Consider the following 14338-nt stretch of genomic DNA (forward strand, 5'->3'; position numbering starts at 1 on the left):
CTTTGAGGGTGAGCATGGTCTTACAAGCACAGCTTCCGACCTCATTAGTGACAGTGCACTGGTATTCACCAACATCCACAGTGTCACATTTGTGCACCTCCAGAGCCACTGTGCCATTCATCTGGGAAAATCCATGTTTAGCACTTGGTTTGATCTCCTTTGCATCTTTGAGCCATGTTATTGCAAATGGAGCGGTCCCAGCGACCTGACAGGCCAAACTGCCACTGGAGCCCTTCACAACATCAGCTGGAGCCAGTTCTCTAACAAATGATGGTGGTTCTGATGTCAAGAAGAAAGACAGTTACTTGCCTGCTACTACATTTCTACCAGGGCTGGAAAATGAGCCTGACTTGACTAACCTTTGACCTTGAGCTCCATACTACAGCTCTCACTACCAGCTTCATTGCGAGCCTCGCAGTAGTAAAGCCCACTGTCTTTAATGTCAGCAGCACAGAGCTCCAGAGTGGCCACAGAGTTAACAAAGGCCATATTGTGTCGATCACTGGGGCTGATCTCAGAGCCTTCCTTGAACCAGTAGATATCTATGTCAGGAGTGCCAGTCACCTGGCACTCAAACATTTTACTCTGACCGGGGCGAACCACGGACAAACGAGCTGGGGTCTGTGTGAACTTTGGTGCCTCTAAGGAAAAAAATGAAAGTGTCACATGTATCCATCAAATAAATCTTCATGATATGCATGAAATCTATATGAGCTGACAATACAAATGTCTACATCCAAATGTTTCACAAATCTGAGTTATCAATTTGTTTCTATCAACTGTGTTTTGAATATTATAAAGAAGGTCAACAAGGGTTTGTTCTTCAGATATATTTTGGACTGGTCAGTGGCGGTCAGTCTGATGAAATCATTTTAATCCTGAAAAGTCACCCACCCTGCCAGCAAATGAAGGTACTCGATATGAAGAATAGAGACACTAGAACTGCATCAATCCCTAATATCTGATTATTAGATTGAATTATCTATCATACTGAAAATGAAGAAATGGATGTGATCCATGTAGAAACAATACACGTTTCACAGAGACAACCACTCTTTATTATAAAAGAGCAGGTTCCACCGTTGGTGAATTTCTGCCTCCAATAGTAATCTTTTACTTTGATATTGGTATTTCTGCATTCAGGTCCCTTCGTGTTGACCACCGAGTGGAAAGCCACAGGGTCAAATCACAAAGTTACATTCTGATTATAAAGAGATAGTTTTCCAGTGAACAAAAAGCCAAGAGTCAGGTAAGGACAACATTAAAAAAAAAATCTAAATCTGTAGCAGATGGATGGAGACATCCTGTCTAGGGGCTTGTGTCCACCAAAACATGTTTTCCCAGCTGAAAGTGCCTAGTTGAGAAGGCGAGACACCATCATATAGGCAAGAAGTTTTTGTTTTTTAAGATATTTTTGGTAACTGTTCTATAGAAAAATCTGCATTCTTAGAAATGTTAGCAAAAAGAAGAGTATTATGGTTTGTGTGGGATCAGGAGATTTTGTGTGGCAACACCTATTGTTGGTCAAAACTCATGGGAGATTTGATGGTCGGTCATTGTGGTCCACATTAGTTATGTGACTCTCAATGACCTTCCAAGATATGCCACACACACAGAGCAGAACAGATACTCGGTGCCTTGTTACATTGCCGGCCACTCCCATTGCAAACACTTAAGAAGAAATGCTGGCCTCAGGGAAAAACCCTTTTTGTGGACACATCCCCTAACTGTTTGTCTAAAAGACTGATAACCTTTGACAAAGAGTGTTGCTTGGCAGGAAGTGGAGCCGACGTCATTCTTGACTTCACAGACATATTGTCCACAATCGGATGTTTTCACAAAGAAGAGTTCCAAGGAGCTTGAGGTGTTGTCCTTGCTGACAAAGCAGTCAGCGCTGCTCACAATTTCTTTCTGGTTTCTAAACCATTTGATGGTCAATGGTGGTGTGCCAGAAACAATGACATTAAACTGGACCTTTGAGCCTGGCAAAACATTCATGGATTCAGGCTGTTCTACAATGCTAGGTGGTTCTGTAAGAAAAGAAAAGAATGACTTTGAAAGCTGCACACAGCAGATAGTCTTTTTACTTGAGCAATAATATATCCAAATACTGATGAAAATTTGAAATACTAAACCTTTGACAAACAAGGTCCCAGTGCACTGGACAGTTCCTGCATTGTTTCGAGCAATGCAAGTGTAGTTGCCCATGTCTTTGCTGCCAAGATTAGAGATTTCCATAAAAGCAACATTCTCAAAGAATGTGCATTTGTGTTTCTCATCAGTTTTGATCTCTTTCTCATCTTTGTACCATTGAATGGTTATCGGCAGAGAGCCAGACACAAGACACTCCAGATGGGCAAATGATCCTTTGATACCTTCGGTTTGCTTCAGTTTTCTTGTAAAAGATGGTGGAATTATTTGATCTGGCAGAGGGAAAAAAACAGTGAGCATTTAAATTAAGGTGAAAGCTCGCAGAAGTTATGAGAAATTCAAGGTTGCTGATTATGAACTGACCAAGAATGGTGAGTATAGCCTCACAAGAACTGTGGCCGACGTCATTTGAAACCTCAAAAGTGTATTCACCACCGTCGGTTTTATCAGTTTTAATAATCTTGAGCACAGAGCTGGTATCTGTGCTATGAACTTTATATCTCTGGCCTGAGGTCAGCTCCTTGCCGGCCATGAGCCAGCGGACCTTAAGCGGCTTAGTGCCAGAAAACCTGGTCCCCAGTGTGGCTGGATCTCCTTGAGTCACACTGATAGACTTGGCCTCCTCTGTGACTTTAGCTGGCTCTGAGATGTCAAACACAGTCAGTCAGCAAAGACGTTCAAAATTGGTACATGACAAAACTGACAATTGAAGACCAAAAGTCAGACTACAGATCCTTATCAACTCATAAGATCATACAATGATCATGTGAAAACACATTTGAAATCTTCATCTTTAAAGGTCAATCTGTCCAACAAAAATATCCAGCAGGATTGAAATAAAATAAGTCCACAATTGGATTCTCCACCAACAAGGAACAGATCCTGTTCTGGCTTTCATACTAAATTTCTAACCCTTTGGAGGCATTGTTGCCAAAAATAAACCAGTTCAAATTAGGAAAAGTAGAATCCAAGGTGGAATAGTAGTGAGAATAACAACATTAGTTTGTTCATTGTGTAACATCTGCTGTTGACCCCACATCATTTATTATAATGATTCCACTCCAAATTGTAAACTAGGCTAGTTTACCTAAAGCAGCCAAGGTTCAAAGAAATCCTGACCAGAACCACTTCAAGAACCCACTCCCTGCTGGTGGAACTGAATGTCAATTTGTATACAGAGAATTGTATGCAAAGAAAAAAAGAAGAAAGAACTGCTGTCCAAAAACTTTCTTCCTTTAAAAAAAAGTTATAGGACTAAATGGGCTGAAAAGTGTGTGTTGCAATTATGATGAACCTGTATTGAGGCTCAAAATGGTCTACGATGATTTAAATTTGTGTTCTCAAAGTGTGACACTGAGGGCAACTTTCTGCCAGTAAATACATAAACACTGGACTTGGTGAGTTGATAAGGGTCGTCTGAATAAGGTTTAAGCACCGACCTTTGACTGTCAACAGGGCAGAGCATGTCTGACTTCCAGCCTGATTCTGTGCCTGGCACGAATATTTCCCGCCATGTTTGCTCTGCAAGTTGGCGATGTGCAGGAGAGCCATCTTATTCTCATAAGTAATATGAACATTTTCAGCTTCTTTGACTTCGTGGTTGTCTTTCAGCCAGACCACAGTTATGTGTTCCGTGCCTTTTAAGGTGCACTGCAGAGAAACCTCGCTGCCCACTAAGGAACTGAGGTTCTCCAGCTTTTGCACAAATGATGGTGGCTCTGCAGACAGAAATGTTTTATGTTATTTTAGTTCATATCTAATAACTCCCTCAAAGGCTACACAAGCTATTTAGCCTATTAATATAGCTACCTCTGCCAAGAAGGTCATTATTTCCCCTGTGTTTACTAGTTTGCTTAGCAAGATTACCCAGGAATTCAAAAGCCAATTTTAACCAAACCTGGTGAAGGTGTGTAGCTTGGGCTATTAAAGAACCCCTTTAATTTTGGGCCTTATCAATTTTATGAAGCAAAACAGTAAAAACAATTTTCTTATGCTGGCCTTGGCGGAGGTATGCGCTCTACAGACCACACTTCTAGTTTTGTTGATTTATGATAGACCTGAATCTGAACTAACCTTTAAGGGTTACTTGGCAATCACAGGAAGCCTTCCCCACCTCATTCTCAATGATACATTGGTACATGCCGACATCTCCTCCCTCTACTGCCAGCACCTGCAGAGCTACAAGCTCATCTTTTACAGTAATCCTGTGTCTCTTATCATTCCTGATCAGCTTAGTGTTTTTATAGAATGACACTGTGAAAGGGAAAGAACCAGAGACTTGTCCCTGCAGCATCATCTCAGAACCTTTCACCACATCTTTGGGCTCCAAGCTACGAACAAACACAGGTGGTTCTAGAGGAAGACAATGGAAGAGTCAGCATATTACAGTAGACTCCAAGAACAGACTTTACTGAATTACTGAGTTTTATTGTGAAGATGAAGAGCGCTTGTCATTAACCTGACTGACTTCTTCAGTTCTAATGAGCAAGAATGGTTGGGCAGGACATCCTGTGAAAAGGCCATGCCCCATTTTGGCCATGACCTAGCTTCAAAGATAGCGGGGGAATATTTGTGAGCAATCACACTTGGCCTGGTTGTGCACTGTTCTAAAGCACCACTGTTCCTTTGTCCCACTCCAGATCCGGTTACACAAATCTCGTCACTGAGCGGCGCAAACTTTCAGGCACACTGTGTTGAAAAGTGACAAGTTTGCCCCAAAGCACAGCTGTCAATGATAGCTCAGTGAGGCTAATGTCACTCAGTGCTAAATGGGGTCTCCAGTCCTCTGTTCTAATATGCAATTGCATTCACAAAATAAACTGTAGGTTTGTAATTCACTTGAGGCTGATGGTTTTGTTGACAGGAATTTATCCTTTTTTTATCCTTCACTGGAATTTATTGTTTTTGTCCAATGAACTGCCACATTACATGATGTCCAGGGTCAAAGAAGCAATCAAACTGGTCCAACAAACTGGAAACAAGCATGTTTGGGCACTGTTCAGATCACCCGTGTGAGTTGACCCTTAGTTGCCAGTTTACTGCTGACTCACTGGCTGGTTTGTGTCAATGGCTATCGCTGTCTGTCTCTGTCCCCTTAGATTTGTAATGATGGCTTGCTACCGACTCAACATGTTGAACTTGCACGGATATACTCTACCCCCACAGGGATAACCATGATGGTATGAATGGAATTTCTTCTACAAGTTAGAGATTTTACATCCTTCTTAGACTATGAGTTCCATTTCATTTAGTGGCTTCCAGTTATGTTCTTGTCCACAAGGGGGCAGGGCACCATCACAGGATCAAAGCTGAAGCTTTGTCATTGGAAAGAAAGGAAAGCCAAATCTCTTCAGAGTCACAATAAAACTGATCTAAATTAAGATAGAAACTGAAAACTTCCAAAAAGTTTAAGAAAAATGTGCTGTGTCCCAGTGCATGAAGCATCCGCAAACGAAGCAAACCAACCTTTGACTGTGACTGTGCTGCTGCAGCGGTCGCTACCAGCCTCACTGGATGCCACACACACATAATCTCCACTATCCTCGACTCTACAGTCGACAATATCCAGAGATGCCACAGAGTCTGTAAAGGTCATTTTGTATTTAGGGCCATGGTTGATTTCCATCTCATCCTTGCACCACTTAAAACTTATCACAGGGCTTCCTGTCACTTTGCACTCCAGCTTGGTGGAGTCACCACTGGTGATGAGCTTGGTCGCCTCAAGCTTCCTCACAAACATGGGAGGTTCTGAGAGAAGAGGTTAACATTTGTCATCAGAACTATGTTAGTGTCAGAGAAATATCAATGCATGATAAGAATGTTAAGTTGTTTCATGCTGCTACAAACAGAAGAAGCAGATGAAGTCAGGCACCTTTAACAAAGAGAACTGCAGTGCAGTCCACCTTCCCGGCATCATTGGAGACTTGGCAAGTGTATTTAGCAGAGTCGCTGGGTTTCACAGAGCTAAGCTCCAAAGAGCTTGAAGAGGAATCTTTTTTAATGAAATATGTGCCTCCAGTTACAATCTCCTTTTCTTCTCGGAACCACTTAACAACCAAAGGAACCGTTCCAGTGAAGGCTGCTCTGAAGGAGACAGTGATTCCTGGTATAACATCCTGGTTGTCTGGTTTCACTGTGAACACTGGGGGCTCTAGAGGCCATTAAGAAGACAAAAATGGGTATTTCATGTTAGCATGAAAAAAGTTTCACAACTAATAATAATGAAATAACAGCCAAGAATTCATAACCTTTGACGTAAAGTGTGCCACTGGTTTCTTTAAAGCCCGCTGAATTGGTGGCTTTGCATTTGTAAACCCCAGAGTCGGCCTTCTCCAGCTGAATAATTCTCAGTGTGGCGGAGTTATCTTTGAATTCAGGCTGGAATTTGGCTCCAAACTCAATTTCACAATCATCTTTGAACCAGGTAATGGTCATGGGTTGTGAGCCAGACACCTTACAATCCATGGAGATACTGTTACCGATGTTACCATCAACTCTTTTCAGGGACTTGGTGAAAGTTGGAGGCATTATCCGATCTGGTTGTTGAAGAGAAAACAGTATTACCAGTTTCAGAATGTATTTTTAAAAGAATCACTCAACAATTAAACTCTTCACTCATTCTTTGGTAACAATTTCATCTATTGCAATGGTTTTATGATGTAAAAGGATGTGGAAGTGGAAAATCAGGTGCTAACCTAGGACAGTAACTGAGCAAGTGCACTGATCTTTTCCGACTTTGTTCGACACCTCCATCTTGTACTCGGAAGTGTCCCCTTTTTCTGCTGCAAGAATCTTCATTGTGGCAACAGTGTCCTTCTGACTCATCTTATATTTGCGGCCACTGATCATTTCCTTCCCATCTTTAAACCATTTCACTTTGAGGTCAGGGGTTCCAGAAATTGAACACTCCAAAGTGGCTGAATCACCTGCTGTCACACTAATGGACTCGGCAGGTTCTACAATCCTGGCAGGTTCTGGGATAAGATAAATCAATTAATTATTAAGTTTTAGACACAAGAATTTCAGGTGGGAATTGAAAAAGAGGTCATCTGACCTTGCACCATCAAGGTGGCTTCACATTTTTGTTGGCCAGCTTCATTCTCAGCCTGGCACAAGTACTTGCCGCCATGGCTGATGGCAACTGTTGATATTGCCAAACTTGCAACATTGTTCTCGAACGCCATCTTGATATTTGGGTCATCATCTCGCAGTATTTCAGAGTCCTTCATCCATTTAACAGTGATAGGAGTTGAGCCTTTTATGGTTCCCTGCAGTTTCACTGTATTTCCCAACACTGCTGTTACACTCTCAACCCTCTTTGAGAAGGTTGGTGGTTCTATGAAACAAATTTCACATAAAAAAATGAGTTTTAAGCACAGCATTAAAACTCAGTCAATAACACATTTTTATAAATTTGTATTACTGACCTTTAAGTTTAGCAACAGCCTTAGTGGAGACTCTCCCCACATCATTGGATATGACACACTGATAATCTCCCACATCTGCACTGTCAAAGGTCTGGATTTCTAGCCTTGCCAAGGAATCTTGAGAGATGATTTTATATTTTCGATCACTGGTGATGGCTTTCTTATTCTTTGACCAGCTGATTTCAAAAGGAGCTGTTCCTTTGACCTCACACTCCAGCTGAGCTGCTGCTCCCTTCACTGCCTCGACTGTCTGCAGCTCTTTTCTAATGGATGGTGGCTCTGCGTTTTCAGAAGTGTTCCATAAGTACATGTTATTTTCTTAGCAGAATTTTTCTTAACAAGTCTATAAAAAAACATTTAACAAACCTTTAACAGCTAAATTGGTGTTGCAGCTCTCACTGCCAGCATTATTTGACACCTCACAGGTGTAACTGCCACTGTCTGTTAGTAAGAGATTCAGTACTTCCAATGAGGCAATTCCATCCTTGAAAGAAATGTGATATTTTTCTCCATGGCTAAGCTCTCTCTCATTCCAGAACCAGTGGATGTGGAGTTCTGGTGACCCTTTGATGGTGCACTGTAAGCGTGCATCTATTCCTTGTTTCCATGTTACCTTTGGTTCCATTTTCTTGACAAAGGTAGGGGGCTCTGAAAGGGGTTTTGTGTTCAAACATTTTAAAATAAAAAAAAAGAATTCAGAAAAAAACACAAGAACAAAGACAGAAGATAACCAGAAAAGACAAAAAATACAAAGCAACAAGATCGCAGTGTACAATGTTAGCATCAGCTTGCAATTGGCTGAAAACAAGTCATTAGCGATAATCCACCACTTCCTTTCAGGAGACTCGTGTTTTCATCAAAGCTAACAGGAAGATCATCCTTAGGATCTTACCTTGCACTGCTACCACAGCCTCACACGATGAGCTGCCAGCCTCATTTGTGGCTATGCACATATACTTCCCAGAGTCCTTCAGTTTGGACTTCGGAATCTCAAGAACAGCCACTTTGTCCTCAAAGGACACTTTACTATCCATGCTCTGGTGGACCTTTTTGCCATCCCTGGTCCAGGTGACGGTCACACCAGTGTCCTCGTCCACCAGGCACTCCAGCCTCAGCGGCTCATTGACAGCGGCTGATACTGGCTCAATGGTCTTAACAAAGCTGGGCTTCTTGATAACCTTGAGCTCTGTGGTAAAGGTAGCAGCGCCAACACTGTTGGAGGCCTTGCAGAGATAAACTCCCTGGTCAGTCAGCTCGAGACTTTTAATGAGAAGGGAATACTTGTTCTTTTCACATTTCATGACATAGTTCCCTGTGGATGAGACAGCTATGTTGTCCTTGTGCCAGACAACGTCCATGGGCGAGGATCCAGTGACTGAGCACTGGAATACAGCTTGTTTGCCAACATATAAAGTCATTGGGTCTGGTTTTGATACAAATACTGGTGGATACATTTCTATGGAGAGCAGGTAGAACACACAAAATGATGATCAAACTTTGCAAACTGGAAAAAGACACCAGCATGATAAATACAACAATGTGTGCTATCTCATGGAGAACAATGTTCATGTAAACATGAGGACATGAGATCCTCCCAACCACAACATAGTGCCAGACAAGCCACCAAGCAATCACTTTCACATTGCATCATAAAGATTGAGCGTGAAAGTGTGTATATAATTCTCTCTCTCTCTCTCAAACATTTGTCAAGCAATTATTTAAAAGGAGGTCCCCGCTGGGGGCTTACCAGTGACAATGAGTGAGGCGGTACAGCTGGCAGTGCCGTGCTGGTTTGAAGCTTTGCAGGTGTATTCACTGCTGTCAGGTTTAACTGGATTCAAGAGCTCCAGAGAGGAACTCTTGTGGCTGCTGAGGATCCGGTATTTCTCGCTTTGTCTGATCTCGACACCAGACTTGTACCACTTGAAGGTCACACTTGGGGCATCCTCGATCTCGCATTCGAACTTGGCATGGCCACCAACATTTATCTCCAGAGGCGTGATTTTCTGCCTAAACATAGGTGGCACTGAGGCAGAAGAACAAGAACAAATTAAAAGGTCAATGTTAGTAATGACATCTTTTAAACGATGTAATGTATGCAAACAAGTGAAAGATTAAGAGCAGGAATGGTGGGATGTGTAACGATGGTGGAAAAGATTCATTCTGTGGAAAAAAAAAGCAAGAACACAAGCCCCAAGTTTCCACAAAAAGAGGATTTGCTTATTTTTTGTGATTTTCATAGGGCTAGGGTTCAAGCTAGATGGGGGAGAAAGAGGTTTTTAAAGATGAAGCAATGTTGAAGCTCTGGAGGCATGCAGATGAGGAATGAATAGACCTGGCAGGTTGTTCCAGATCAAAGGTTCAAAACAAAGTCACACATGCAAAAGTGATCATGGAAGGACCATGAAAACTGCCCGAGAGCTGAGATCATGACACTCAATACAGCTTAATGTGCATGACTGACATGATTCTGGACTTCAGACAATTGCTAGCTGTAGAGTGATGAGTTAGTCCAGTGGTCCTCATGCTGAGCCATGAAACGAATATACAGACCAGAATGAAATATGAATCATTTTATGGGAGGACAATGGTTGTGATTTAATGCGTTTGAGTGAACTTTTTGTTATTCTCAGGGAAAGGGGATGAACGAATGAACGTTACATTTAATTTTCCCGGTATCAAACCTCTTGAGACCACAGTGAGTCTTGAAGACGTTGTAGTCCTGCCGGCTTCATTCTCAGCCTCACAGACATATTCTCCTTGATGTCTCTCCTTAACAACTTTGGTGATAACCAGTGTGTAAGTGTCATGGTCTTTAGAACACTTGAACTCTTTGCCAGATTTCACCAACTGTCCGTTGAAAAACCAGTTTACCTTTGTGACATATTTAATGGTAGTGCTTAAGGTTACTCTGCTGTCTTCCTCAATGGACAGGTCATCAAGGGAGGTGATGATTGCAGGGTATTCTCTGCGTTCTGGTTGAACGACTGAGATCTCCTCTTTGACAATCTCCTCCTTGTGCTGCTCATGGATACTGACATTCAGAGACTGCTCTGAGGGTACAGTGGTTGGGGGGAGGGTGGTTGTAAGAATGGTTGCGCCAACATCTCTTTCTTGGCTTTTAACCATGACTGACCTCACCTCTGTCTTGGCCACCTGCACTGTCTGCTCAAAAGCTGTGTGAGTCTCAGTGGAAATTTTGATCAGAGATGAGATTGAACCTGCTATCTTTGTTGTCTTAGATTCCTGTACCACAACCTGCTGCGCAGCTGTAGCACATTCAACCGCCATTCTGGACTCAGTCTTGAGTGCAGCAGCCATAGACTGAGCAGCAGTGATATCTTTAGTGCTCTCTGCCACACTCACTGTCTCCACCATGGAGGAAAGCATTTGCTTTGAGTGACTTGAGGTGAGCAGTGCCCTTTGAGGTTTATCTAGCTGCATAGTACCAGGCTGATCTGAAGTCAGAACATGGGCTTCCTGGTACACAATGGAGTGAAAAGCTGCCTGGAGTTCAGTCCTGAGGTCAGCTGTCTGAGGATATTCACCCTCGAAAGCCAGAGTAATCTCCATGGGTGCACCCGTTGTCGTGATCAGGTATGTGAACATGGCCCGCTTGGGCTCTCTCTGAACTTTGACCTCCTGTACTTCTAAAGTCTGGAGCCTACCTACAACATCAGCCAATAACACTGGCTGGTCACTGGCTACAGCAGACTGCAGAGCATCTCTGAGCTGGTGCCGTATATTCACACTGGATGCTTTTGGGATCGGAATAACAAAGGTCATCTCTTTGGGAAGAGCTTTATTGTCTTTGGATTCTGAGGCCATTAAAGACAGCTCTGGCTGGGTAGAGACACTGACCTGAGTGGACTCAGATTTAATGATATCTTGAGAGGCCTCGCCCATTAGCACCTGCTTCTCATCCATCACTATTGACTGCCTGACTGACTGTCCCTCCTGGATTTGAACAGCAAAGTCCTGCTCTGTTGCCTCTAGAAGGACACTACTCTCAGTGGAGATCTCCTTCTCCTCTATCTGGATCGACTCTGTGGGGACCTTTAGTTCTACGGCTGTCTGGCAGGTGAATGTATCCACATCTGTAAGACTCTCAGTGTGACCAGCCTCTAAGGCCCAACTGTCTGCCACACTGGTGACATTCATCACATTCCAACGATCCTCCTTCTGCACGAGTGCTCGCTGCTGCTTGACATCAGCGGTGATTGGTGTCTCCTTTGGCAGCTGCATGGGCTGAGAGGACAGCTGGAGAATGGTTTGAGGCTTGGGCTCCATCCGTAACTGAGACTTAACTCCAGTCACAGACAAATCAAGCTCAGAGTGATAATCCGCTATGAATTCTCTTGTCTCCTCAGAGATTGCCGATTGATTCCTGACCTTTTCTGGCTTCTGTGTCGCTGTCTGGTGGTCGGGCTTCTCAATTGCAAGAATACCCTCTTTTTGTAGTGGTTCCACAGACAGGGCTGACTGCCAATGGAAGAGTGCAGGGGCCTCTTTCTGGGGCAGAATGTTTGAAGTGCTAGCTTTGCCTTCAAATTCAAATGTGTCCTCAAAAACTACTGTCCTCTGCTCATCCTGGCTAACAGTATGCAGAAGAGTGGGACTCTTCCTGGTGCCTGCCTGCTCTGGGGCTGGCTTCTCACAGGTGAAGCTGGACTCAGATGGAAGAAGGTCCTGGTCTGTGATGACCTGCAGGTGCAACAACTGCTCTTCTTCTATCTGAGACTGAATGGAAATGGCACTATCCAAACTTGGCAAGTGCTGAGTTGGTTCAGCCTGCAGTATGTGCTTCTCTTCTGTTGCAAAACCTGCCATCATCGGTTGATCCCTACAGAGATGAGCTGTCTCATCAATCGGCCTCTGCATGGTGATCTTAGACTCCATGGAAAGAGTCTGTTTAGATTCACTGACGGAGGCCAAGACAAGAGGATGCTGTTGTTTGTGAATTGAGGACTTGAAAGCAGAATCTGCTGTTGCTAGTTCAGTTGTGTGGCTCTCTGTAAGCTCATATTTCTCTGCAGACTGGGCTGAGTACAAGATCTTAACACCCTCTTTAACCTTGTAGCCCTTCTCCTCTTGTGATTTTGGGATGTCCTGGGATTGCTCACTCAGAATGGACAGTGCCACCTCAACCCCATGCCCACTGACTAGATGTTTAGGCTCTGAGGTGGGCTTAACAGAAGTAGACTTTCTGTTGGACAGCGTCTCTGTGCTAACAGTAGAAAGTGGGGTGATCTCCTCAGCTAAAGCTGTCCCCACCTTTGATCTCTTTTCTCTTGCTGCCTGGAGCTCAATAACCTCAGGGCTCTTAATTCGATCACAGTGCTGCTCTGTGAGGTCTTGACTCTCTTCGATAGATGATGTGAATGCCGCCATGTGAAGCTGCTTCAAAGGAACAGCTGAAACTTGAGGTGGGTGGGTGGGAACCACAGACACCCGCTCCTCTACTTCGTGGGACTGAAGCACTGCTGCCTGGTGGGTCAGCTGTTCGCGATGAATAGAGGCAGCTGAGATTTTTAGATCTGTGAGGGAGCCCACTTGCTCACTGGGAATGATCTGCCGGTCTTCTGTGCCAATGGTGTAAACCATTTGGTCACACCGAGCTCGATCCTGGCCTGGGAGGTTGACCTGGTACAAGCGAGACTCTGTTGCCTGTTCCGTCACTGAAACCTTGTAAGCTTTCTTCTGAACCACTGTTGGCTGGTCCTGCTTACGAGACACAGAAACTGATTCCTTGAACACAACAAGCTCGGCACTACAAGACGCCTCCCCAAACTGGTTGGAAGCTTTACACGTGTATAGACCACTATCCTCCTGTTTAACACCCTTAATGTTGATGAAGCCAGATCCATCTGGGTTGGCTGTAATGCCACAGTCTCCTCTAGACTGTATCTGGAAAGCCCCCTTGAACCATGTTACATCAGGGAGTGGATCACCACTGGCTTTGTAACTAAAAGAAACCTCTCCTCCCTCTGAGCACCTCACAGGTTGGATCTGAACTGTGAAAATCGGGGGCTGACCGGGGATTTTGAACATTTTCTCAACCCATTTCTCTGCCTGGCTAACATCAGGCTTTTTCACTTCGAGATATGTGGTGCATGTTGTCTTGCCGAATCTGTTGGTGGCAGTGCAAGAATACTCGCCCTCATACTCAGCTGTGACTTGGGTGATTACTAATGTGTATTCCTCCTTTTTCTCAATAAGCTTGTATATAGAAGAACTCTTGATCACTTTTCCATTGTGAGACCACTGAACTGTTGGCTTTGGCACCCCTGACACTCTAACGGTGAACCTGGCCGTCTCCCCAGTGGTTACAGCTTCCGGAGAAAGCTGTGTGAGGAAAACTGGCTTTTCTTTTTTCTTCTCTAAAGTGGAAGAGTAACATTGGGACTCTGGCTTGAGTTCAAGTGTTTTTGTTTTCAGTGGTAACTGGACATCAGTGTAGTAGGACTCCTCTTGTTTTTCCATGGTGGTGATGGTGGTGCTACAACATTCTGTCAGAAAACATTGAGCAAGACTGAGAAGAATATTCACAACACAAATGCAATGATTTAAATAATTCACTCTCAGAAGCAGATACTAAAAGAAATTCCTCTTCAAAAAACATGATTTTAAGTTCACACAAGCATTTTCTTGTTATTGAATAGAATACAGTAGAATAGATTCTATTCTACTGTATTCTATGATTTTTAAGTCCACACAAGCACTTCCTTGTTATTGTTCAGTGCAGGAGAGAAATGCTAAAA

The 14338-nt window shown here is 43.6% G+C and overlaps 1 protein-coding gene across 1 annotated transcript in view; it reads right to left on the bottom strand.

The window, feature by feature from the left end:
- LOC147251642 (titin-like) overlaps nt 1–14338 on the bottom strand; it is a 204696-nt gene that overhangs the window by 154505 nt on the left and 35853 nt on the right. The window contains exons 41-57 of the mRNA XM_086221100.1: nt 10262–14086; nt 9325–9603; nt 8470–9033; nt 7944–8225; nt 7578–7856; nt 7205–7486; nt 6846–7124; nt 6399–6686; nt 6023–6301; nt 5617–5898; nt 4225–4503; nt 3591–3869; nt 2515–2793; nt 2136–2423; nt 1752–2030; nt 360–641; nt 1–279 (exon numbers count right to left, since the gene is read on the bottom strand). Of these exons, the coding sequence (XP_086077226.1) occupies nt 1–279; nt 360–641; nt 1752–2030; nt 2136–2423; nt 2515–2793; nt 3591–3869; nt 4225–4503; nt 5617–5898; nt 6023–6301; nt 6399–6686; nt 6846–7124; nt 7205–7486; nt 7578–7856; nt 7944–8225; nt 8470–9033; nt 9325–9603; nt 10262–14086 (8604 nt within the window). The remainder of the gene's footprint in view (nt 280–359; nt 642–1751; nt 2031–2135; nt 2424–2514; nt 2794–3590; nt 3870–4224; nt 4504–5616; nt 5899–6022; nt 6302–6398; nt 6687–6845; nt 7125–7204; nt 7487–7577; nt 7857–7943; nt 8226–8469; nt 9034–9324; nt 9604–10261; nt 14087–14338) is intronic.

This window comes from Aulostomus chinensis, chromosome 12 (genome assembly GCF_037954235.1).
Source record: "Aulostomus chinensis isolate RoL2024-O1b breed Wild chromosome 12, RoL_Achi_v1.0, whole genome shotgun sequence".
Lineage (NCBI taxonomy): Eukaryota > Metazoa > Chordata > Actinopteri > Syngnathiformes > Aulostomidae > Aulostomus > Aulostomus chinensis.